Source organism: Sorghum bicolor, chromosome 10 (assembly GCF_000003195.3).
Source record: "Sorghum bicolor cultivar BTx623 chromosome 10, Sorghum_bicolor_NCBIv3, whole genome shotgun sequence".
In the NCBI taxonomy this organism is placed as follows: Eukaryota; Viridiplantae; Streptophyta; class Magnoliopsida; order Poales; family Poaceae; genus Sorghum; species Sorghum bicolor.
Genome location: NC_012879.2, coordinates 10,052,550 through 10,080,392, shown reverse-complemented (window position 1 = coordinate 10,080,392; position 27,843 = coordinate 10,052,550). Strand labels below are relative to the sequence as shown.

Here is a 27,843-nt window from a genome sequence, read left to right as displayed (position 1 = left end):
GACGCTCGGTGCAGTGCGTCCGGTGCAACATAATGTGCGTCCGGTGACCCCGTTTTCAGTGGAAAACGGTTGGCTGTCCTTTGGACTTCGTGGATAGTATTTATACTCCTCCACCTCGTCCATGAGATCCTTCTTGCCCATTTGAACATCAGAGAAACTTGTTGTGGAGCAAGAGAGTTGCAAAGAGCTTAGAGAGGATTGAGTTTTGAGTGAATTCTTGAGAGAATCCTCCTCTAGTGAGTTCCAAGAGTCAAGTGTGCATCCACCACTCTCTAGTGCCTTGTTTGGGTCAAGTGAGAGTTCTTTGCTTGTTACTCTTGGTGATCGCCATCACCTAGACGGTTCGGTGGTGATTGGAGGCACGAAGATCACCCAGAGTTCTTGTGGGTGGCTCGTGTCAAGCTTGTGAGCGGTTTTGGGCAATTCACCGCGACGGAGTGTCGAAGAATCAGCCCGTAGAGAGCACTTGGTCCTTGCGCGGACCAAGGGGGAGCAAGACCCTTGCGCGGGTGCTCCAACGAGGACTAGTGGAGAGTGGCGACTCTCCGATACCTCGGCAAAACATCGCCGAGCATTTTCTTCCACTACTCCTTTACTTTCTAGCATTTACTTTGTGTTTTTACATTCTTAGAATTGCCATGCTAGAATAGGATTGGAACTAGGTTGCAAAACTTTTATCCGGTAGCTCTCTAAGTCACACTTGGCACAAGGGGTTGAATTGAAGCTTATAGGTTGCTTAAATTTTTAGAGAAGCCCAATTCACCCCCCCCCCTCTTGGGCATCTTGATCCTTTCAACCTCCTTTCTAGCCATATTAGGACCTTTCAAGTGGTATCAGAGCCGTGGTCACCATTTAATCAAGGCTTAACAACCTTTGGTGTCAAAAGATGGCTCAAATTGTGTTCAACCATGTGGGGGGCAAACCACCATTCTTTAATGGTACATGCTATGATTATTGGAAGAGAAAAATGAAGATGTATTTGGGTTCAATCAATGATCAAGTGTGGGATGTGACCGAGAGTGATTTTGTGATTCTTGATCCCACCAATCTCACCAACCAAGATAAAGCAAACAAGCAATGCAACACTATGGCTCTCAACACTATATATAATGCAATTGATTCAAAAGTGTTTGAGCAAATCAAGGATTGTGATAGAGCAAGTGAAGTGTGGAAGAGATTGGAGGAAACATATGAGGGCACACCGGCGGTCAAGAGTGCAAAATTGTATATTATCAAAGATAAATTGACAAGCTTCAAGATGAAGGATGATGAGAGCATTCCGGAGATGTTCCATAGATTGCAAGTAATTGTGAATGATTTGAAGGCCTTGGGTGAGAAGATACGTGATGATGATGTATCCCATCGGTTCTTGATGTGCTTGCCTCCAAGATTTGAGACACTAAGATTAATCATTATAAGAGGAGGATTGAAAGAACTTACCCCTAACCAAGTACTAGGTGATGTCATGACACAAGAGACATACCGTGTGGAAAGGGAAGGGGTTGACCAAGATGAGAAGAAGGATGAAGACAAGAAAAAGAAAAGTGTGGCATTCAAGGCTAGTTCATCCAAGAGCAAGGGCAAAGCAAAGAAAGAAGAATCAAGTGAAGATGAGGAAGTTAGTGACATTGATGATGAAGCACTAGCTCTCTTTGTGCGCAAGTTTGGCAAATTTATGAAGAAAAAGGGCTATGGTGCAAGAAAAAGAAGAGATCAAAATAAGAACAAAGAATATGTGAGAAGATGCTACAAATGCAAGAGCAAGGATCACATTGTAGCAAATTGTCCATATAATAGTGATAATGATGAGAATGAGAAGAAGGAAAAGAAAGAAAAGAAAGAGAAGAAAATGGTATTCCAAAAGAAGAAGAAGGGTGGCGGCTATGTGGTGACTTGGGATAGTGATGCTTCTTCGGATAATGATGATTCTAGTGATGATGATGATAAGAAATCCAAGAAGAAGGCACTTGCAAGCATCGCCATCAACAACAAGACTTCTCTCTTCAACACCCCATCGACATGCCTCATGGCTAAACCCACTAAGGTACAATATGATGAAAGTGATGATAATTGTGAAAGTGATGATTGTAGGAGTGATGATGATAGTGATGATGAGTCAAAGGAGGAACTCATGGACATGTTGGAAAATGCCCACACATGTCTTGAGATGAAGAGAAAGGAGTGCAAAGAGTTGCGGAAAGAGCTTAAAGCTCTTAATCAATCCTTTGATGAGCTCCAAGCGTCTCATGAGAGTCTAAAGGAAGACCATGAGGAGCTTGACAATGCTCACTATAAGCTTGAAAAGGCTCACTCCTTACTCCTCGAGCAAGCTAAGAAGGAGGAAGTTATTGTGACTTGTGACAAGGGCTCTACTTGTGATTTAATTAATGAATCTTTATTTGAGCCTATTATTATTACCTCCACTAACTCTTCTTGCAGCACTTCCACTTCTACCTCATCTACTAGTGATGGTTTCACTTGTGATGCCACATTAATTAATGAAAATGAGACCCTCAAGAAGGAGGTCAATGAGCTTACTCGCGCCTTAGGCAATGCCTATGGTGGTGAGGCCCGCTTGCTAAAGTGCTTGGGTAGCCAAAGATTTTCTCTCAACAAAGAGGGATTAGGCTATACCCCCAAGAAAGGCAAGACGGCCTTTGCTACTCATAAAGCTAGCTTTGTGAAGGGCAATAGTCGGTTTTGCACTAGATGCAAGCAAGTTGGGCACATAGAGCAATATTGCAAGAACAAGAACAAAACAAATAATGTATCCTCAATTAAATTTGATTCTTGTTATATGCTTACCATAAGTGTTAATGGGGTGCAAGCTAAGTTCATTGGTGCACCAATTGTGGGCTCAAAGAAGAAAGCTATTTGGGTACCGAAGAGCTTAGTCACTAACCTTCAAGGACCCAAGAAAGTTTGGGTACCTAAGAAGAATTAATTTTCTTTTGTAGGTGAATTATAAAGCCGGAGGAAGGTATTGGGTTCTTGACAGTGGGTGCACTCAACACATGACCGGCGATTCAAGAATGTTCAATTCAATCAACACAAATGATAATGATGGAATTCATAGTATAACATTTGGTGATAATGGCAAAGGCAAGGTCAAAGGGCTTGGTAAGATTGCAATATCCAATGATTTGAGTATTTCCAATGTGCTACTAGTAGAGAGCTTGAACTTCAATCTATTGTCAGTAGCTCAACTTTGTGATCTTGGTTTCAAGTGCATATTTGGTGTGGATGATGTAGAGATCATAAGTGTAGATGGGTCTAACTTAATATTCAAAGGATTTAGATATGAGAATCTATACTTGGTTGATTTCAATGCTAGTGAAACTCAATTATCAACATGTTTGCTCACAAAATCAAGCATGGGTTGGTTATGGCATAGAAGGCTTGGTCATGTTGGAATGAAACAATTGAACAAGTTGATAAAGCATGATCTAGTTAGAGGCTTGAAAGATGTCACATTTGAGAAAGATAAGCTATGTAGTGCATGTCAAGCCGGAAAGCAAGTTGGTAACACACATCCTAAGAAGAGCATCATGAGCACATCTAAGGCATTTGAGTTATTGCACATGGATTTATTTGGGCCAACGACATACACTAGCATTGGTGGAAATAAATATGGCTTTGTGATAGTGGATGATTTTACAAGATATACTTGGGTATCCTTTCTTGTTGATAAGAGTGATGTTTTTGCAACTTTCAAATCATTTGTCAAGAGAGTTCACAATGAGTTTGAAACAACCATCAAGAGAGTGAGAAGTGACAATGGTAGTGAATTTAAGAATACAAGAATTGATGAGTTATGTGATGAGTTTGGAATTAAGCATCAATTCTCGGCTAAATATACTCCACAATCAAATGGCCTTGTTGAGAGGAAGAATAGAACTTTAATTGATATGGCAAGGTATATGCTTAGTGAATACAATGTTAGTCATTCTTTTTGGGCTGAAGCTATCAACACGGCTTGCTACTATAGCAACCGCCTATATTGCCATCCTATGTTGGAGAAGACACCATATGAGATCTTGAATGGTAGAAAACCCAATATTGCATACTTTTGAGTTTTTGGTTGCAAATGCTATATATTGAAGAAAGGCACTAGATTGAGCAAATTTGAAAAGAAATGTGATGAAGGCTTCTTGCTTGGTTACTCCACTACTAGTAAGGCTTATAGAGTTTGGAATTTGGCTAATGGTACTCTTGAGGAAGTTCATGATGTTGAATTTGATGAAACAAATGGTTCCCAAGATGAAGATGAGAATCTAGATGATGTGAGAGGTACTCAATTGGTCAATGCCATGAAGAATATGGATGTTGGTGATATAAGGCCTAGAGAGATGATTGATGTTGAAGATGACAAAAATCAAGTGCTCTCTAACTCTAATGTGCAAGCTAGTGGTTCTCATGATATATCTCAAGCTAGTACAAGTGGTGCTCAAGTGAAAGATCAACAAGTGGCTAGTTCATCATATCAATCAAATAACCAACCAAGTGCAAGCAATCAAGTTCAAATACTCCAACCAACCAATATTGCAAGAGATCATCCATTGGATCATATCATTGGTGATATATCAAGAGGTGTGCAAACTAGATCAAGATTGGCATCATTTTGTGAACATTTCTCATTTGTGTCATCCATTGAACCAAAGAAGATAGAAGAAGCTTTGATAGATGTTGATTGGGTAAATGCTATGCATGAAGAGCTAAACAATTTTACTAGAAATCAAGTATGGGAGTTAGTAGAGAGGCCTAAGGATCATAATGTGATTGGAACTAAATGGGTCTTTCGAAACAAACAAGATCAAGATGGGATAGTAATAAGGAACAAAGCAAGATTGGTAGCACAAGGATACACACAAATTGAAGGTCTTGACTTTGGTGAAACATATGCCCCGGTTGCTAGATTGGAAGCTATTAGGATCTTGTTAGCCTATGCTTGTGCCCACAACATAAAGTTATATCAAATGGATGTGAAGAGTGCATTCTTGAATGGGTACATAAATGAGTTGGTTTATGTTGAGCAACCTCCCGGTTTTGAAAATGACAAGAAGCCCAACCATGTTTACAAGTTGAAGAAAGCATTGTATGGTTTGAAACAAGCACCTAGAGCATGGTATGAGAGGTTAAGGGATTTCTTACTCTCCAAAGGGTTTATTATGGGTAAGGTTGACACCACTCTCTTCACTAAAAAGATAGGCAAGGACTTATTTGTGTTGCAAATCTATGTTGATGACATTATATTTGGCTCAACCAATCAAGAATTTTGTAAAGAATTTGGAAATATGATGGCAAATGAGTTTGAGATGTCCATGATTGGAGAGCTTAGTTACTTCCTTGGTCTTCAAATTAAGCAAATGAAGAATGGTACATTTGTGAGTCAAGGCAAGTACATCAAAGATATGCTCAAAAAGTTTGGCATGGATGATGCTAAAGCTATTAGTACACCTATGGGAACTAATGGAAACTTAGATAGTGATGCTAGTGGCAACATGGTGGATCAAAAGTTGTATCGGTCTATGATTGGAAGCCTACTCTATGTGACTGCATCAAGGCCGGATGTGATGTTTAGTGTATGCATGTGTGCTAGATTTCAAGCATCACCAAGAGAAAGTTATTTGAAAGCAACCAAAAGAATATTGAGGTACTTGAAACATACACAAAATGTTGGATTGTGGTATCCCAAAGGAGCTAATTTTGAGTTGATTGGTTATTCTGACTCTGATTATGCGGGATGTAAAGTTGAGAGAAAGAGCACATCAGGCACATGTCAATTATTGGGAAGGTCACTTGTATCTTGTCATCAAAGAAGCAAAATAGTGTAGCACTTTCAACCGCCAAAGCAGAGTATATTTCAGCTGGTAGTTGTTGTGCTCAATTACTTTGGATGAAGGCTACTTTGAATGATTTTGGAATCAAGTTCAAACAAGTGCCATTGCTATGTGATAATGAGAGTGCAGTGAAGCTCACTAACAACCCAGTTCAACATTCAAGAACAAAGCATATAGATGTCCGTCATCATTTCATAAGAGATCATCAACAAAAATGGGACATTTGTATTGAGAGTGTGGGCACCGAAGATCAACTTGCCGATATATTCACCAAGCCACTTGATGAGAAGAGGTTTTGCAAGCTAAGGAATGAATTGAACATATTGGATTTCTCAAATATGTGTTGATGCACCCCCACTTATATGACATGCCTCTCCTTCGAGCAAAGTAAGGTAAAATTGATTGACATGTTATACATCCTTTGCTAAGGACTTGTTTAGTGCATCTAGTCATTCCTCACATGTCCTAGGCTCATTCATGAAAATAAAATGAATTTGATGCTTGTATGGTACCACTATTGCTTCTATGTTTGAAATAATCTAGTGGTAGCATATGACATGTTTTGTGGGCTTGCAATCCTAGTGTTTGATCTAGAAAATGAGCTATAAGTGTTTAACTCAACATTGTCAAGATAACCCTTGAAACTTAGGCAAGTAATCTAGATTGAACCAAATTTGGGAAAATGATCCTCACATAACATGGTTTCACACAACCTATCTAAAATTTGAGCTCACCTTTTGTGGTCATTGATGACAAAGGGGGAGAAGTAAATTCACAAAGATAGGTTTTGCTAAAATAAGGGGGTCAAATTATTTTGAAGCATACAAGTAGGGAGAGCAAGCTCATAAACTTGTATGTTGCATTTGGATGTGCAATACATATGCTTGCTTGCATAGCACATTTTTTTTCGATACATGCTTGTGTGGTGTATGCTAGTTGTAAAATTGACTGATGAAATGAATAACTAGCATGTATAGGATGATAGTTAGATGTTCCTTGTATGTTTTGTTTTTACAAGTGATACTAGAGCCTTGTTTATAATGTTAATCTCATGAGGTATCTAGTGTTTATGTTTGCAAGAGATATCTAACTAACCATGGTGCTAAGGATGGTGTTCAAATGGCAACTCCGATTGGTATCACGCTTCAAAGGTCCATTATTTACACCTTAGCATCATTTGGTAGCCATTGTCTCATATGTTTCCTATCTAAGCATATGTGCAAGCTTTCAAATCCAAACTCTTAGCACATATGTAGGGGGAGCCAATGCTACCAATTCGGGTTTATGAAACTTGTCCATATACTTTACACATGGTAAAATGCTTGGGCAAGCAACATGAATCTAAAAAGTTTCTATTGAATATCTTTGTGAAAAGGTTGTCATCAATTACCAAAAAGGGGGAGATTGAAAGCCCTAGTTTGGTTTTGGATAATTGATGAAACCTATGTGTACTAACCTTTGTCATGAGTGAAATATAAAGATAGGTTGGTACACACCAAGTGATGGAGCTAAATGATGGTCATGGTGATGGAGGTGACCAAAAGATGATATTCAAGTGCTCCAACTTGGAAAAAAAGAAAGAGAAAAACAAAATGGGCTCAAGGCAAAGGTATTTTTAATAGGACCATTTTGTTTTGCCACTCAAGACACCTAGTGGGTGTGAGTGGATTTAGGATAGATAACCGTACTATAAAGAGAGAAATCTTTAATTGCAATGGTTATCTAGTGCCACTGATTATGTTTCTCATTTGCATTTACCTAGCGCTTAGTGACGTGGTGAGCTGCTGAGAAAGCCTATAAAAATATTTGTGAAAATCTAATTTAAATGTCCAATTTATTTTGAAATATTTTGGTAAAATTAGCTACTTCAAAAGATGCTAAAAATTCAAAGAAGATGAAATGTTGTCCAGACGTCAAGAAACAGCAAGCTGCTGAAAAGTTTTTGTAAGTAGCTGAAACAAGTTGGAAGCAATTGCAATCAGTTAAAACTAGTGGACAGTTCAAACAGCAAGCGGGTGAATATTTTTACAAGAAGCTGGAAGCAGTTGCGACCAGTTGCAACCAGTTAAAATCAGTGCACAGCTCAACAGCAAACAAATGAGTGTGGTTGCAAGTAACTGGAGGCAGTCGCAACCAGTCAAATCCAGTGTGCAGCCCAACAGCAAGCAGGAGAAAGAGAGCTGAAAGCAGTTGCAGCTAGTTGGAACCAGTTGAAAATATTTACAGCTGTTGTGCGCTGTCTGTCTCATGCGTGAGAAGGAAAAGGCAGTGACCTTGTTTGCATACGTTGCATGTGGTGGAGCTTTTGCCATAATAAATGAGAGAGAGAAAGAGAAAGGTGATTTGCATGCATGCATGCAAATGTGAACACGCTTTGAGAAAAGGAGGCAGCCATTGACCTTTGCTATTCATAGAGTGGTCCATTCAAGTACAAGGAGGTACTTAATTACTTTGTGTGCAGCTCGTCCCATTTAAAATGGAGAGTGGCATGTGTACATGCACATGGACTGCAGAAGTTTGCAGCTCTTTGGTACTCAGTCATTTATTTGATGGGGTCCAGTGCTGAGAAAATACAGAGAACCACTCAATGCCTGTGTTGCTGCCCGTTGTGGCAATTGGTACTGTAGTTGCCCGTTGGGAGAGCTGGTTGGCCAAGTAATTTAGGCCGAGCGCTCCACTTCCTCTCTCTCGGTCTCTCTCGTGAACACAGAACATAACGCTTCACTTCTTTCTTTCCAGAGCACAGAGAACTCGAGCTCCCCTCTCCCATCTCTCCCCAAGTGCTAATCCTACGAGAGATTTTTGAGAGGCCTGCGTGATTGATCCAGTGAGCTCGTGAGCATCTGCTCCCTCTCCTCTCCCTCTCATAGCTTGGTGCTCATCTGAGAGAGGATTGAGGGAAACTCTAGGTGCATTTGAAACTGTATATTCTTGTGGCACTAGGTGATTATTGTGTTTGTGGATTTCTTATTACTCTTGGTGATTGCCGTCACCTAGACGGTTGTGGATTTGTTGATTGGTGAGGGAATTTGGTGATTGTGTCCGCCCCCAATCAAGGTGATATTTGTTAGGGGTTCTTGGGTTTATTCCCCGGCGGAGTGCCAAAAGCCACTTTAGTAAATTGCTCGTGTCATTGAGCTACCTCACTTGTGGGTAGGTTCTTGCGGTGCCCATTTGCTGGGCTAGGTTTGTGAAACACCTATTAGCTGCCGAACCACCAAGTGTTGGTCGACACAACGGGGACTAGCGTGCCGGCAAGCACGTGAACCTCGGGAGAAAAATATTGGTGTCAATATTGTGATTGGTATTCTCCCGGTGAATATATTGATATACATTGTGATTGGTTCATCCTCTACACATCGGTATAATTATCACTCTTCTCTTTACTTTCTTGCAAACTAGTTGTAACTAGTAGTACCTAGTTTTAGCTAGTTGTAACTAGTTGTAGAGAGTAGTGACTTAGCCATTGCTTGTGCCTAGTGATCATGGCAACTATAATTTTTATATAGGTGACTTGCATCTCTTGTAGAGCTAGAGCAAAATTGCTTTACGCCGTTTGTTATATTAATCCTTTGCTCTAGTGCTTTGTAGATTTTTTTAAATAGGCTATTCACCCCCCCCCTCTAGCCATATTAGGACCTTTCACGCTGCCCGCGAGGGGGCTCCTCACTACCACACAATCACGCCTAGAAGCGTCACCACCTACTAGGGAATCGACCTCGACCTTAGTGACTTCCTCAGGAGCAAGCATGCAGGCCTTAGGGACACCGACCTCGAGCTCTGCCTTGCTCCCTGCTCCACTCACCCCGATGGATCCAGCATCAAGTGCCCTGTGCTGCCTCCCTGTTGGTGAACGAGATGAACGATTCGGTTAATTCTACAATCCTAACTGTAATGTGCTACAAGACGACTAGGACAAACCAAAATAGATTGAGAATCTGGAGATTAATCATGTAATGCCATCAATTCCATGGTCATGAATAGGGAAACAAGAGTATTAGGGGAGAGGGGGGGATTTAATTGAAACCCTAGGTGGAAAGAAGATAGATACTGGGAATCAGAGAGGAGCTGGGTGGTGTTGTGGTTGCTTGAGTAAGCCAAGTCAGTCTCCTTTGCCTGCATCGACTGCATCCTCGACGTTGTGCCATCGCTGTGAACAATGGCTGCCAGAGCACGTGGCGGGTCGTCACGCTCAGAGACGCAGGGGCAGCCGGTGGCACCGTCGTAGCATCGGAGACTGCGGCGCATCACGTTGGAGCCTCCAGCTTCCGGCGCCTCCGACATCGAGCTTAGGGAACCTCAGCCACGGCGACGGAGAGCGGGTTTGAGTGAGGAAGATGATGGGAAGGTGAGCGAATGGCGAAAGAGGGAGGGACAAAAACCTCGAGTGTTCCGAATAAGTAGCGCGACCTGCGGGGTAACGTGAGCAAAACGAAGAAACGGTTAATTCACCGAGCGATCTACAACAAACCAAACACATGTCCATGGGCCTCAGCAATGCAAGGCAACTCCATATGTAGTAAACCAAATAAAAACCAGCCTAGGCCAAAGTAAGCAGGACAGCCAACCAAACGGCTTGTTGGGTGGTTTGGACCAAGCCGCTGATGCCCTAGCTTGGATTTGGGGCTAAGCTACAGCAGACCAACAAAACAAACATGCCTATATATATATATATATATATATATATACACACACACACAAGTGCTATTCTACAACCTAGGTGTAGAATACTATTCTACACCGAATTGTTATACTGAGCAAAATTCAGTATCTCTCAGTATTTGTGTTTCAGTATTGTTCAGTATTTTATGGTCCTCAGTGTTGAATGGGACGATATTGAAGGTTCTCCAGTATTGCTCAGTATTTTTTCTACTCAGTTTATTCTACACCTAGAGTGTAGAATAGCGCTACCGTGTGTGTGTATATATATATATATATATATATATATATATATATATATATATATCGGTTTGAGTATGTTTATATACTTATATTAAGATACTCTAGATCTTACCACGCGAAAATTTTTCAAAAAAAATTATATTTTAAATATATTACTAAAATGCCACTACTATATTATATACAATAAGTATAACCATATACTCTATGTATGTATGCATACTTATCATACATATCACTCTAGATGGTCTAGTATGATCATATACTTTGTCTATATACATTTCGTCCGGTCATATACACCTTAAATCTAGAGATATAGAGATGAGAGTAATGCATACTTATCATACATATCACTCTAGATGGTCTAGTATGATCATATACTTTGTCTATATACATTTCGTCCGGTCATATACACCTTAAATCTAGAGATATAGAGATGAGAGTAATTACACGCGCGTGTAAAAGAAACGCGTTATATATATATATATATATGTGTTTTATTTTATACTCCCGGGAGTAACTACTCCACCGAGAGTATACTCACCATCAAGGAGTTTAACGGGCTCGAAACGTGACCCGCTAGGCTCTTGCAGTGGCTAGAATATAGGATCGGATCCAAGAGTTAGTTGATTAAGTATTTGAAATGAAAAAATAATTTATTAATCAATGCCGGCATTGGTTCAATTGTCGTGTAGTTTATATATCTACCGGAATGAAACGGAGTATTAATACATACTCAAATACAGACCTAGCTAGTATGCATATATACGCCGAGGTTTAGATAGAACAAGTGTCTATTTAAACCACATGATCCGAGTATACGTGCATACATTCACGTATAGAGACATACATACGTCGGAGTATGTGTGCATATATTTCAAAGAAGTATGCATACGTATATTTTTTCGTCGAGTATGCATGCCGTGAAAGTATGTACATATACTCTGTGGTGTGTATTACTAATTTTTATGTGACATTTCTAATTTTTTCTGAACGGAGACTACATATGAGTATGTATAGACTTTGGAGTACTGAGTACACGCATATATATATTATAGTTTGACTACATATTTTAGAGTTCAGTTAATATGTATATGAATTTATAAAAGCAAGTACGTATCTATGACAAGAGTATGTATGCGTACTATCTCGAGGAGTATTTACATATACTCAAGTACATGTACATAGTTTTCTCGACACCAGAGTATGTGTATATACTATTTTGTATGAGTATACTCTGTACTTTGCAAGCAGGAATTATGAACCATATATCTCAGTACTCTGCAAGCAGGTATGTACATATACTCGCTACAGTTTCATAAGAGTATGTGTACATACTATGTGCATACATGATGACAACAAACAAAATGTGTGCGAAGTGCTCTTTTGTCTGTTGTGTTACGCCATAGAGGTCGGTCTTGCTGTTGGTTGTAGAAGTAGCATTCCATTCATGTCCAGTGGCTCCATAAAATTCAGAAGGTCGTGCAAACTGTGAACCAAATAGAAATTGAGAAGGAATGAGCTAAAAACCAGATCGATAGACCATGATCATGACCACGCGATGCAATTAGAGATAGGATTCAAATATACACACAAACAACCTTGCAAAATACGGAGTAGAAAACTTGCAGGACAGCCGTGAAGAACACGTTGAAATGCAGATGCCAGATGGAGAAAAAAATTTCCCTGAATCCACGAGCTTCAACATGGATACAATATATCCAACATGGATCCACCACCATCCCCTGCAAATCAACAACTAAACTAACAGATCAGAATCCCTTGCGAATCAATAACCAACATACCTGGATCAGCAGGCTATAGGCATTGAGGACACCGCGGGATGGCCAGATGGGAAGCGGCATGACACCAGGGGCTACCGCCCACAGGCCACAGATCACCATGCTCGTGGGTCGGACGCGTAGATGGGGGAGCGACATCGCACCGCTGCGGATCGGCGAAGGAGCAGGGCAGGGCTGCCGTGCCCGCAGGTCAGGCCGCGTGCCAACAGGGCCATCCATGGTGGTGGGAGCCCGACGTCGCCGCCATCGGAGGGGGAGGGGCACGGACGTGAGCACTGCCAGCACAGACGTCAAAGCTGCTGACTGCGCGCAACGTTAGGCTGCCGGCCATGGAGAGGGTGACCGCACGCCGCCGCCGCCGCCGCCAGGCACACCTACCGCACGGGCCGGCGTCCGTCTCTTCGATGCTGGTAGACGTCACCAATAAATGAGCTGTATTGGTGAGATGAGATCCAACAGCAATAGCTAGGACTAATTTAAATAAAGAACGGGAAATTAGGATCGTTTGTTTTTTAACGGGTTTGTTTTTGTTATATACGCCATGCCCGATATCCATTTGGGCATGTGACTGTATTCCTACTCGAGTAGAGAACCTGCTTACAGTATGTGGTTAAAAGGAGGGAGTAACTACTTGTAGGGAGTAGAAAAAATTTACCATATATATATATATATATATATATATGGAAAATTCCTTTGTACACGTGTATATATATATATATATATATATATATATATATATATATATATATATATATATATATATATATATATATATATATATATATATATATATATATATATATATATATATATATTAATAAAAAGACAAAATTTCAGTCTGGTTTTTTTTTTCTGCCCGCTCCTACCTGTCCATCTTCGATCCGAAATCGAATAGATCACGACCTAGGAACGGGTCGGTCGTGAACGGGTCGCACCCGCCCACGCGACCCCATCGACACCTCTAGAACGGGCGCCGCAGATCAAGAAGAAGCCGTGGCCCGAGGTTGGTTCTGTTTGGAAAAAGCTGAAAGATTCTTGAATGAGGTGTAGCCTGTGGCCTGTGGGCGCTGGCCGAATTCCTCCTTGGTGCTTGAGCTCCAACAATAGCTTTGAGCTCCCTGTGGCTGGCTGCAGGACGGCAGCAGCAGAGCACTACTGTACACAACACACGATGAGAGAGAGATGTGGAAGGGTAGAGGCGGGGCGGTGTGCAGCTTGTGCTCGCTTGCTGAAGTTACTTTTCCGTGGAGCTGCTGTCACTCGAGTGCAGCTGCGTTCCACTTCCCCCACTGGGCGCTCGCTCATGCCGGTTTTTAGGCCTCGTTTACTTCTAAAAAATTTATGTAAAATAGAAAAATTATCACTTTCATTGGTAGTCTAACTATGATCAAAAGATTTGTCTCGTAAATTACAGATAAATTGTGTAATTAGTTATTTCTTTTATCTATATTTAGTGCTCTATGCATGTGCTGCAGGATTCGATGTGATGTGGAATGTGGAAATTTTACAAAATATTTTGGGAACTAAGCAAGACGTTAATTGTATAAGAATGTTTGAGTGTTATATGTTTATTTATGTTTTACGCTCTCAGGTCTTGTTTAGTCAAAAAAGTTCTAGATTCTACGTCATATCAAAACTTTAGACATATGCATTAAACACTAAATATAGATAAAAAGATATAACTAAGTGTATAATTTACCTGTAATTTGCGAAACAAATCTTTTAAGCCTAATTAGTCTATAGTTAGACAGTAATTACCAAATAAAAACGAAAGTGCTACAATAGCAAAACTTAAAATTTTTTGCCAAATAAACAAGACACTGCAAAACTGAAATGTTGTTCTTCATTTTATGATGAATGTGATACTCATAATATAGATTAAGTCCGTACCGTATTAAAAATCATTTTTTTCATAGTCTTTTTCTTCTGTTATAAAACAAAAGTTTAAGACCCACTAAAAGAAGCTCATAGAATTCTATAGACATATATGTATATATTATATGTAAAATTTGATATATTTTTTCTCCCGTTGCAACGCACGGGCATGTTTTGCTAATATATATATATATATATATATATATATATATACACAAACACGTCCACACGGGGGGGTTTTTGTTCGGGTAGGACCGTAGGAGACAACGACCCTAGGTCAACGGTTAAACTAGAACTCCATCCAACCTTTTTTTTTTTATCTCTACTCGCTTGGGCCTATAGTTTTCGAGGTAATCGCATGCGCACGGGATTAATGACAGCTACCCTCTTTTTCTTGTGAATCAATTACTGACAGCTACCTGGTGGTCAAGCGTACGCGTGCAAAAATGTGGAAGCCGATAGCGACATGCTTTCCCAACAACTCTAGCCTAACCTTGCATTGCATTGCATGACTCGCTTCCACCTGCTATCCTTTATCCATTGTCACATTTCTTAGTGGCATGCCACACTGCACAACTGACACCTTGTTTAATTCCACTCAGACTTTACATTTAGACACATATATATTATATAAATAAAGATAAAAAAACTAATTTAGCAAATTACAAGTATTTTTGAGACGAAATTTGTTTTTTATTAGTGTCTGAATACCACATGCGACGTCTCCATGTAACACCCGATATGACACCCTAAAACTTTACAACGTGAACCTAAACAAGCGAAAAGAAAAGTTTTTGGTACTATAGCATTTTTGTAACTAGAGTAATTAGTGCCTAATCATAGACTAATTAGACTTAAAAGAATTACCTCACAAAATACATACAAACTATGCAAATAATTATTTTAATCTATATTTAATGCTTCATATATGTGTCTAAAATTTGATATGATAGGACGAAAAATTTTTAAGTGGAAACTAGAGAGGGCCTGACATTCTTACGCCCACATACACACACGTGTAATTCTGCATTTCTGCTGTCCATGTTTACGTTTAAAAAGTTTTTAGTTAACACTGTAGTACTTTTATTTATATTTGATAATTATTATCTACCTGTGGACTAACTTCGTCTGTATTTGATAATTATTGTTCAACTATGAACTAACTAGGTTCAAAAAATTTGTCTCGCAAGGTAAATTACATATAAATTGTGTAATTAGTTTTCTTATTTCTCTCTATATTAATTCTTCATATATGTGTCCAAAAAATAATGTGATGTAGAATCTTATACTCCCTCCGTCCACGAAAGAATCAATTCCTTGGATCCGTGCCAGTCAAACTTTATAGAAAATAGTAACAACATCTATATAAAATGCACATTATATGAAAATATATTCTATGATGAATCTAATAATACTAATTTGATATTATAAATCTTAGTATTTTTTTCTAGAAATTTGGTTAAAGTTTAAAAAGTTTGACTTAGGACAACTCTAGAAATTGACTTTTTCGTGGACGGAGGGAGTAAATTTTTAGAATTTTGAAGGCATCCAATGAGGAATATTTCCTCGTACATTCATTAAGGGCTGGCACTCGACTTAGGCCTTGTTTAGTTCACCCTGAAAACCAAAAAGTTTTCAAGATTCTCCATCATATCGAATCTTGTGGCACATGCATGAAACATTAAATATAGACGAAAACAAAAAATAATTATACAGTTTAGCTGTAAATCACGAGATGAATCTTTTGATCCTAGTTAGTTTATGATTAGATAATATTTATCACAAACAAACAAAATTGCTACAATACCCAAAAACTTTTCACTTTTCGGAACTAAACAAGACCTTATTTGGGGCATGCATGTCGGTCGTGGAGATTGGCCAAGAGAGCAAAAGCATCAAGCAAAGTACGTACTACGTCAAAAGCGGGGAGAACTTTCGTGATGTCGTCATGTGGAGTGGAGAGCCGCTGTCGAGGAGCTGTGCGAGGGCCCACGGTTTCCTTCGAAGCCAAGGCCAGAGACTTCGTCGCTCAACTGGCGCCCTTTTTGGCACGAGCGCATCACTGGGCAAGGCATGTTGGAAACCTGTCGTCGTTTCCATGCTCGTGTGGTGCGTGCTCCATAGCTGCCAGCCTTGCCGCCGGCTTTTATCTGGGCTGCCACGCTCGGAGATAAAAAGAAGAAGTCTACTTTACCTCTCTCGATTTTCGCAAAAGTCTATTTTTCATTCTTGAATTTTAAAACCGGGTAAAATACATCTCTCAATTTTTTGAAACCATACATATTACGTTCCTAACATGATTATGAGTGGTTTTGAAGACAGTTTTATCTTTTTCATTTTTATTTATTTTGGCTGAATATTTGTAAAATTATAGTAAATCACATAAAATTCATAAAATAGTAAATCTGATTTTGTTAGACTCCAGATAAGTAGATCTACATAGTGAACATATAATATAGTATGCTTTAGTATAAAATTTTTATTGTAGCTTTAGAACTGTTTTTCTATAATTAATTAGAATAATTCATAGCTATAGTTTGTATAGTCCAATTGTGGTGAATTTTTTATGTTAGACTAATTATTATATGTTTAAACTATGGTAAAAAATTCATACTCATTAGATCATGTATAACTTAGTTATAGATTTATTATAATTTAACAAGCATAAACCTAAATAAATCTATAACTAAGTAATACACGATTCAATGAGTATAAAATTTTTACTATAACTCAAACATAGAATAATTAGCTCACCGTATAAATTTCATCACAATTAGACCATAGAAAATGTAGCTATAATTAGTCTAATTAATTACAAAAAAAACATAGATCTAAAGATGCATCAAAAATTGTACTAGAACATACTATATTATATATTCAATGTGTAGATCTACTGATCTAAAGTCTAACAAAATTGAGTTTTCTATTTTATGATTTTTATGTGATTTACTGTGATTTTTCAAAAAAATTTAGACAAAATAAATAAAAAGAAAAAGGTAAAACCGCTTTCAAAACCAGGTCAAGGATGTAATGTGTACGGTTTAAAAGTTGAGGGATGTATTTTATCCGATTTTAGAGTTCAAGGATGAAAATCAGACTTTCGCGAAAGTTTTTTTTTTTTTAGATTACACAGTACAACGCAGACACTCAACACGCACGCACACTCATCCCTATGAACACACGTACGCAAACCCTACCCCTATGAGCACCTTCGAAGCACTGAGCCAGCAAATCTTGAAGTTTACGAAGTCACCACAGGCGCCTCGCTGTCGACGGGCACGTCGCCTACCACTTAATGCATAGCGCCGGAAAATTCTGGAATAAATCCAGAATAAAGTGCCGCACCCAGGATTTGAACCCTGGGTGGGAGCCCCCCAACCAATGGCCTTTGCCATTGCGCCGTTGAGGGACCTAAAGTAGACTTTTTCCGAGATAAAAAGGCCTACACGGAAGTGAGTAGTAACTCAGAATTTACTGGGCTTTCACGTATTGGGCCTTCTTTGATGGGCTGGAAACACAAATGCCGGTTTCGAGCTGCGCGTCCTGGTTCTTCTATCACAAGTTCGGCCTTGTTTAGTTCTCCAGAAATTTTATAAAAATTTTCAGATTCTTCGTGACATCGAATCTTGCAGCACATATATAAAATATTAAATATAGATAAAAAATAATTAATTATACAATTTATCTATAATTTGTAAGATAAATTTTTAAATCTAAGAGCAACTCCAACATATATGCTATCCATGTTATCTAGGCTATTTTTATATTTTTAAAGCAAAATTTAAAGTCCAACAAGTGTGCTATGTGGTTTGCTAAAATAGCAAGTTTGTTATCCCTAAACTTTCGCTTGTCATATATAACATGTCGTCCTCACTAGCTATACTATACAAAGGTTGTTATGAAACTCTATGCTTTGAGTGAGTTTTTTATTTTATACAATGGCTAAATTTTGTAGTTTAGAATATAATTTTACTTAGTCTCTTGAAGATGCTCTAATTAGTCCATAATTAAACAATATTTGTCAAACAGAAACGAAAAACAAGAATGTTTATTTTGTAATTTTTTTTAACTAAGGCCTTGTTTAGTTCGCAAAAATTTTCAAGATTCCCCGTCACATCGAATCTTTGGTCGCATGCATAGAGCATTAAATATAGACGAAAATAAAAACTAATTGCACAGTTTATCTGTAATTTGTGATATGAATTTTTTGAGCCTAGTTACTCTATAATTGGATAATGTTTGTCAAATAAAAACGAAAGTGCTGCAGTAGCCAAAAACCCTAATTTTTGCCAGCCCTGTTTAGATTTGAAATTTTTTGGTCAAAGTGGTAAAAATTTTTGTGGTCAGAACACGCGAAAATTTTTCCATGTTTAGTTTGGCAAATTTTTTTCTGACACAACTTTGGCTACATGTATTTACAGTTGTCATTGATGGGCTTCCATAGGAATGCGTGCACAGTTGCAGCTTAAAATTTTTGCCCCAAATTTTTTTGGCCTCGTTTAGTTTTCAGGCTCCAATTCCATAAGGCTTTGTTTGGATGTTGTCGTATTCACTTCAATCCATGTGTGTTGGTGTGGATTGGGATGGAATTTAGTTCAAGTTCCACTCCAATCCACTCAACACATGTGGATTGATGTGAATCCAACAACATCCAAACAAAGCCTAAATTTTTTCTCTTTGGGCAAAAAAATTTCAAATCTAAACAGGCCCTAAACAAGGCCTAAACAAAACCTTTATGAAAAAAAGAAAGAAGTTATCAGTGGACCCACCCCGGCCGGCGTAGGAAACCGGGAAACCACGCAGCGAAAAAGAACCCAATCCCCTGGCCCCACCCACACCAAAGCCGTCCTCGCCTACTCCTCCCCTCTCAATTCGACGAGGAGGCGACTCGTCGAGTCGCCGGTCGTCGCAACCGCCGGCCAAAACCAATCTCGGCGCTTCCTTCCCGGAGGAACCCCTCCGGAAGTCAGCCGATCCCGGATCACCCAACACACCGCACTTGGTTTCTCCCGCACCGGCGCGCAAACCCTCATGCGACTAGGGTTGTAGCGATCTCGTCTCGCTACCGAGCGGGCCGGCTGCGGAACGGGCCACCCACGCCACGCACTCCTCTGCTTCGATAGACTTCACCCGCCGCTGAAACTGCGCTTTGCGCTGTCGCCACTAGAAAGCCCTCGCCAGTCCTTTGCCTCCTCACTCCGTCAGGGTCGGGCCCGTCGCCCGCAGGTGCGTGGATCTCTTTTCCTTTTTTCAAAAATACTTTGATTGGTTTAGGCATCGCAGAATGATTGATCTGTAGCTACTTGTGGATCCATAAAATTTCTTCACGGTAGTGCATAAATGCATTGTTGATGAGTTGGCAATCTGAGGTGGTAGTTAGCTAATCCCATACTACCGGTCCTTTCGAAATCTAATTGAAGGAGCACTTGCAGTAACTAGTTGGCAGATTGGTGTGTGTTCATGGCTTAATGCAAACCATTTTTGTGTGCTTTGATTGCTGTTGCGTATTTTATTTTTGTCACGTACGTAGGAGTGCACAACGTTTCACACAAGGAACTAGTTCCAGTTCAAATTTACTAACTTCAGTTTTATTCAAACTTGTTTTACTGTCAAGTGCTGCAGAAAAAAAAAACATTTCAACATCAAAATACATGTATTTGTTAGTATTTTCAAGTCGAGTCCTATAGTAAAGTTCAAAACCCGTTATATTTTGGCGGCAGTCAAAGGGAATGTGCCAGACATTTCACACTTCACCAGTAGAAGTGTATCTGCCAAGCACGCTTGGTTAGCTTATCAAATACTCCCTCCGGTACCATAAAGAAAGTCGTTTAGGACAACGACACGTCTCCAAAGCCTAACTTTAGCTCCTTGTTTTTTTGAATAACATTGACTCCTTGTTTTTTATGAAAATAAATATTTATCAAAAAGTGGTATATGTATATTTTTATGAAAGTATTTTTCGAGACAAATCTATTTATATGTTTTTCACATTTTCAAACTCAGTAACTTAAAAGTTATTCATGTTTATATTCCCAATGTTTGACCCAAACCTTGTCCAAAACGACTTTCTTTATGGGTATGGAGGGAGTAGCTGCTTATCACGGTGTTTCTTTTTAATGTCGGTTGCATTTGTGTTAATTGCAGTGTGGTCTTGGTTCTTGTGCTCCATATTAAGGCTTCAAAGCTTAGGTGTTATGAATGCCTGGCATTGCTGGCTAGTAGCTATCTCATTTCATAATGCCACCCTGCTTACTGTGACTAGCTCCCTTTTTCTCATAAACACAGGAGAGCTGCATATTATTTCATCAATAGGAGAAAGAAAGATGTTAGGGTGTAGGCCATAACTGTCTAACTATTAGAAAACATGTGTTAGTGCTACAGATCAAAAGAGTGATAGGCTCCTTTAGCTTGTATTATCCGAGTTTAGCTTATGACGTGGGGATAATTTTGTCCCTATATCAATGTGGTAGCTGTTGCATTGTGCAAATTCTTTGTTTGGAGTGTCTTTGGTTTGTTCCTGTGTTCTAATAATAAGAGAACATAACGTAGGTAACATAGAGGCATGGAAAGGTTATTGTAATAAGGCTGACTTTTTGTTTCTATGCTTTGCTGGTGCCTGATACTATGATTTTTTTAAAAATTACTGAGCTCTTTTAGGTGATGCCGTACTTTATAAACTGTAAATTGGAAGCTTAGGATCATCTCACTAAATTGTTTATGTGCGGAAAGTCAGAGACATGTTTATCAGAAACATATGATGATAATTGATAAGTGTGGAAGAATAAGGAAACAACTAACGATGTATCCTGATCATATAAGGTCCAAGGTTGGGCCTTTCTTTAAACTGCAAAATGATTAGATGCTAACTTTTTGATATAATGTTAACTCTTGACCATACCAAATAAGTGAAAACTGGAAGGAAAGCTTAAGGCTGCGATTATCTTTGTTCTGTGCATGTGTGCTTGCTTGGTATAATGTGTTCATCTGAACAATCAAGATGCTGAAATTGTTTGTTTTCTGTTGTGCAGGGTTTTGTTCCTAACTTTTTAGCCTCTATTTTTGTCTTGAATGGCTACATCTCTGGATGTTCCACTGGATGATTTGATTAAGAGCAGAAATGGGAGGGGAAGGGGAAGGGGCAGGGGACAAGGAGGCCGAGGCAGAGGTGATGGCCAAAGATTGGCTCGTGGTTCATGGCGTGGGCGTGGTACTGGCACCTTCCGTGGAAGGGGACTAGGGGTGCCTTCGCGAAGGCCACTTGGTGTTAATACTCGGTCCTCATCATTTGCTATTGCCAAGGCAAGCACAAAACTATAACTGTTTTTCTGTTACCTTCAAGAATCCAAATTGTAGTAGGTACCTGACAAGAAGTGGCTATAAACTTATTAAACTGGGACAGCCCAACCATTCCATTGAGACCATATCTGTGACCATTTAACTGTGGAGCTTCGAAGAGGATCCAATGGCTTTCTCATTTCGAATTACCAGGGACATGTCCCTTTTCTGCCGAGTATGTTGGGTGGTGAGGCATATGTTGGTTTATGCTGGCTAACGCTTCAAAGTTCAAACTGAAAACATTGTCTCTACTCGTTGTCAGCATGCTGTGGATAAGGCCTTTGATGTATACACAAATAGCACCATTGTGTGCAATGGTATAGGGTTTTATGATTTTGCTGATGCTAGTTGCTTCATCAAGTACCATGGATTCATGAGTTTTGTGATTTTATGCTAATACTTGGTTATCACAACATGGACATGCATGATATGGAATATCACAGTCATTCAATAAAGCAAAGGATTTTGTGTGGAGACATGATCTCTTTGAGGATAGCATGGTGGCAGCTGGGCTTTCTGGGATAGAATCTGGTACAAAGCTGTACATTTCAAACTTGCACTATGGAGTGACAAGGGAAGATATACAGGTAGCTGGATGTTCATCTTTGTAATACAACATCTGACAGTTCCATTCATATTTGGGATTCCTGAAGCTGATCTTTGTCTATCCACAATATTGCCTCAGGAGCTTTTTTCAGAAATGGGTCATTTGAAGCACTGTGCTGTTCATTACGACAGTTACAGACACCCAACTGTGAGTCTCACTAAACCTTGGTTGTTTTTTTTTCTATAACGCAATGGAGTGTTTTGTAATTAAATTAAAAAGTGTGTAAAGTTAGCAAACCTACAAAATCAAGAAGTTGTATATCACAAAACTGTATTTAGCATATCGAAGAATTACAAAACTACGTATTTATGAAATAGTACCACAAAACTACAGACTCAGGTGTGCAATATATCATATAAATACGCCTGAGGTCACACATCCTAGACAATTGAGCTCTTATATGATTGCTGGCATTGGTCATATTTTTATGTTTGTGGGGGTGTCTATAATCCATATGGTAGTTTGAGAGTAGGCTGACTGGCCTGTCTCTTTATTTCTTTTATCTCTTAATGAAATGACACTCAGCTCTCCTGCGTTGTTTGAGAAAAAATGTATCACATAAATACATACTTTTGCTGGGTGGTGGAATTTTTAGTCGTGCCATACCTTACACATCAAACATGTAGTTCTATGATGCAATTTTTTAATATGAAGCTCTTGAAACTGACACTTTGAATCTTTACTTCTATATTCAAATTTAAATATGTAGTTTTATGATAATTTTGACCCATGTTTCAAAAATTACTAGGCACAAGGCAGGCAGCCTCTGACTAGCGCCTAGACATATCTTTGGTGTTGTACTTTTGGCATATTGACATAGGAAAATAGAGAAAAAAAGCAAGATGCTGTATATTAACTGACTGAAGTGGAGAAAATAGGAAACACAGATGATAATTTTGACAATTTATCTGGAGTTTTAAATATTCATGCTTGGTTATTTTCTCATATTGTGTTGCAAACACAAGCCTCTTTGCCTTAATATGTGTACTGGAATGCTACTTGAATGTTTAGGGTTTGGATATTAGTTTGATTGATTGTAATGAAGTTTGGTGGGATGGATATGTGGTACTTATAACCTACTTAAATTTAGTCTGATGCACCATACTAGTCATTCAAAATGCTCCATTGGTTCCTTTGTTTGTCCAGAGTTCCTGCAAGTTTTTCCTTTTATAAATTTTAGCTGTTTTTATTTGTTTACTTTATGATTGTGCCTTCTTTTTTCTGGCATATTGCCAGGAGTGAGGACATGCATCCCTCTCTGCCTCCATCCACCTGCGGATAAAGTAAAACTACTCCTGTGCATTGAAGAAAAGTAATGTATTTTTAAAGAATATCAAATTGGAACATGCATTTGTAATGTTAGTAAGGACACCAGTAATTCTCAGTTTATTTAATTTCACCTCTATCTGCCCAAAACGTACAAAGTATTCAGATGTTTCTGTTATATATATCTTACTCCCTCTAACCCCAAATTTAAGTGCATTAGGATATTGACACTGTCTACAAAATGGGACTTGGACTGGTGATATCTGTTATTTCAAATATAAAGTTATATATTTTGAAGCTTAGAATATCCCTATGATTGATTGCAGTTGAAATTCTTTGAGATAAATCTGAAGTGATGTTTTGCTGATTTAATGAACAAACATTAATCGTTAATATTCTTTTCTGGATATATTAGAAACTGCATCAAGTGATTCAAACCCACCACTAGTAACGATACGGCTTTTGATAAAGACTCGATTCAACTGCTTATGTTTTCCATCCATACCAGATGAACGAAGTACACCTGCCTTTCTAATAAGAACCCTTGATCTCTCCAATAAAACACCCTCTAATCCCAAATTTAAGTGCATTAGGATATTGACACTGTCTACAAAATGGGACTTGGGCTAGTGATATCTGTTATTTCAAATAGAAATTTATATATTTTGAAGCTTAGAATATCCCTGTGTTTGATATCCCTGTGATGGATCACAGTTGAATGTCTTTGAGATAAATCTGAAGTGATGTTTTGCTGATTTGATGAAAAAACATTAATCGTAAATATTCTTTTCTGGATACAGTAGAAACTGCATCAAGTGATTCAAACCGACCACTAGAACAATACAGCTTTTGATAAAGACTCGAGGCAACTGCTTATGTTTTACATACCAGATGAACGCAGTACACCTGCCTTTCTAATAAGAACCCTTGATCTCTCCAATAAAACATTCTTCTGAACAGTATATTTCATACAAGAAAATATTTATGATCCTTGTTTGTATTTGAGCACAGAATATTGTACCTTGAGGTTCCATTGATCCAGTAGCATAAGAGAATTATAACCCACATAAGAGCTCCATAAGTAAATATCTGTGCGTGTAGATGTAAATGCTGTGGATCTGTGAATGGAAAATTCACTAAATCTGCAGAAGAAACTGAAATATTCAAGTCAATTAGTAAAAGCGTTATCCATGGTGAATCTAGTAACATAAACCTCATGTTAACCTATATGATCTATTGATTGCCAAAACTAAAAAAGGTTTGACACAGTCGCTAAAAATCTGGGTTGATTGGGCCGCAGTTCAGCGATTGAGAGAAGTGGTTCATGGCTGTCTAAAAAACGAGGGTTGAAGACCGAGTGACTCCAACTAATCTTGATTGGTGGATGAGATATTGCATTCCAATAAACTTGAGGAAAGGGAGAAATATTTAAATGGACTGCTATGTGCTGGCCCATACAGCCTGCCATCATAACCCTAAGCCTCAGTCTCTTGCCAACACACAACACACAGCCTTGCCCCCTTTGGCCTCGTCTTCTCTTTCGTCTCTCAAACAAACTAGCACTGCCAGTCTCAAATCGGTCACCTCTGACCATTCACCATGACTAGCAAATTCAATTGCCCTGGCCTCCTCTTCCCTTCTGTGCTATCTGTTTTGTTGGAGACCTGCTAATTTGTTGTCTATCTGCTGAAACATAACCCACACTGATGGTCCTATCTGATGCTCATGGAGAATAGCCCTCTGCCTCCAGCTCCAGCATCTTGATCACAGCAACCTCCGTTCCCCCTTCTCTTCTCTCACATGTTCGTCAATACAGATCATATTTGTCTTGTGATATATTCTTGACTCAATGGGACAATGGGACAGCGACCCTGTTCGGCCCTGGTCCTTGAATGGGGACAATTTCCCAGGTTCATGGAATGTGGCTTCAACCAATCGGCCTTTATCCCTGTGACTATGATTTGAAATCTGGAAAACCCAAATGCCATATTTCAGATTGGAAGTTGTGAACTTTAGATTGTCAAACGATAATTATGATATATTGGCATTGTGATTGTGATTGCTTAACAGAAAGTGCTATCTGTACTAAATTTACTCTCTTGTTTGTTCATGGATATTGTCGAACAGGGTTCGGCTGAGGTGATATTCACCAGGAGAAGTGAAGCTCTTGCAGCACTGAAGAGATATAATAATGTGCGCCTTGATGGGAAGGCAATGAAGATTGAAGTAATAGGAGCTGATTTGGGTCTATCATCTGCTGCCGCACCCCGAATTAGTGTTGTTCCTGGTGCAAGCGGAAGAGGGCAGAGAGAAGTTGTTATGATGTATGGCTCTTCTTTGGCACTGCCTTCACTGTTGGATTTATCAGCCATGTAGCAACTTTCTTCATTTTATTCCTGACATGTGTTTCTTTTCAGGCCTGGTGGAAGTGGGTTTGGACTAGGTGCATCTGGCCCATCTAGTTCGCTTCCTGGGTATGTTCTCATGGCTAATATTTTCTAGGCTAATCACTACACAAATAGAACAGCTTTCCTCCTATAACTTGTAAAAATGTTACGGAAATAGCCATTCAAACTAGTAATCATTGTGCTATGTCCAGGTGGAAGCGTGGAGGTTTTGTTCAAAGAGGAGGACAAGGGCGTGGTGGTTTTGCTCAAAGAGGGCGAGGGCAAGTGCGTGGCCGCGGACGCGGCCGTGGCCGTAGTAGCTTTGGTCAGGTCCGTGGACGTGGCTATGTGCGCAAGGGTAATGTGGAGAAATCAGCCGAACAATTGGACAAGGACCTTGACAACTACCACCACTCTGGTGCAATGAATGTCGACTAAGGTAGCGAATCCATCATCCAGTCCAACCTGGAAGTTGGAACTATGTTGAAGCTAAGCTTGTTTTCTGTCTGTTGGTTTTCTGTCAAATGAGCAAACTTCTGTTCTGCTCTCGTTGCATCAGTTAGATTAGATTCGTACTGCAATTTCTTGTTTGGAGTTAGTCCTGTGATCAGAATTTGCTGTTAAACTGATTGATGAATTATGTTTTCAACCGTTGAATGGTTTTCTGTTAAATTGTAAGAATTTTCAATAGGCAGTACCCAAAATGTTCGGTGATGCCGTTTCAAAAAAAATGTTGGGTGAGGACCACAGGTTGGAGGTTCTATTTATGCTTGGTTCTTACCCTAATCCTAATTGACCAGATCAATATTTGGCCCTTTCCAACATTTTTTGGCCCCATTTGGTTGGAGGCCACTGTTTGGCTTTATTATGCCTAAGAAATTTGTTCCGCTTGTGCATTCCAAAGTAATTAGTTTAACGTTGGTTAGCAAAGTAATTAATTCCCTTATTTTTTGTAAAAAAATAATGAATTCCCTGCCAAATCAGTCTGAAACGAAGGTGCTGATTTCCGCGCCCAAATTTGGTCTTGAAGTTGGGATGAGTAATTGTTTGAAGCAGTGTATTTATTTCTTACAGTCCAGGAGCAATGTTGGATACGTTTGATTCTAAAAAATGTTTGTGACATGGAGTTTGATTCTAAAAAAATGTGTGACATGGAGTTGGACGTGTTCGTGATAGTCTCACACCTTTGGCACCAGTCAACCTTTTATTTAACTTCGATCAGACATATACTAATATTTATGATACATAAGTAGCATTAGGTTAACAGTTAAATATATTTTCATATACAAATGTTATTTGATACAAATATTGATAGTTTTTTCTGCAAATGTAATAAAAAAAAAGAGATGTGTAGTTCTTTTAATACGGAGGGACTGAGGGAGTAGTGTTTAGTTCAATGCTAGATTTGGTCAGGCTCCCTATCTACGCACATGGGATGAACCGGTTCTACATCTTCTATCCCTAAAAAATGTAATTCTCGCTCTCTAAGAAGTTAATCAATCTTAAATTTGATCAAATGAAAGTATTATAACAAGAACTACTAGATTAATTAAAGAGTATATTTTTTATAATAAATCTATTTAGAAATATAAAAGTAGTTGTCAAACTTAAGATCGATTGAGTTCTCAAAAAGCGAAACTTACATTCTTTTTGGAGAGGGAATACAACATACCAAAGGTGCACAATAGCTCATGTGCCAACACTAGAAAACATTAAACTCTAATCGATTAATAGGAAACGGCCATGGTTGCTCCTTCCTCAATTACAAAATGTAAATTGTCGTAGTTTTATTCTAAGTCATGTTTCGCTAACTTTGACTAAGATTATTAAAA

At 39.0% G+C, this 27,843-nt stretch overlaps 1 protein-coding gene and 1 long non-coding RNA gene across 2 annotated transcripts; one reads left to right on the top strand and one right to left on the bottom strand.

The window, feature by feature from the left end:
• On the bottom strand, positions 11,876 to 12,985 carry LOC110431246. Its single transcript, XR_002448639.1, has 2 exons — positions 12,341 to 12,985; positions 11,876 to 12,228 (listed from the first exon to the last, which is right to left on the bottom strand). It is a non-coding gene; the product is annotated as an uncharacterized LOC110431246 (long non-coding RNA).
• Positions 19,229 to 26,778, top strand: LOC8061518 (THO complex subunit 4D). The gene is made up of 7 exons (XM_002438135.2): positions 19,229 to 19,642; positions 21,445 to 21,715; positions 22,195 to 22,338; positions 22,437 to 22,505; positions 25,752 to 25,948; positions 26,042 to 26,098; positions 26,224 to 26,778. Exons 2-7 carry the CDS (start codon positions 21,485 to 21,487, stop codon positions 26,447 to 26,449), a joined length of 924 nt encoding a protein of 307 aa, XP_002438180.1. The 5' UTR covers positions 19,229 to 19,642; positions 21,445 to 21,484; the 3' UTR covers positions 26,450 to 26,778.

Coding starts and splice junctions, on each gene's coding strand:
- LOC8061518 (XM_002438135.2), top strand. CDS start 21,485: ATGGCTACATCTCTGGATGTTCCACTGGATGATTTGATTAAGAGCAGA. Junction 21,716..22,194: donor CATCATTTGCTATTGCCAAG/GCAAGCACAAAA, acceptor GGAATATCACAG/TCATTCAATAAAGCAAAGGA. Junction 22,506..25,751: donor ACAGTTACAGACACCCAACT/GTGAGTCTCACT, acceptor ATTGTCGAACAG/GGTTCGGCTGAGGTGATATT.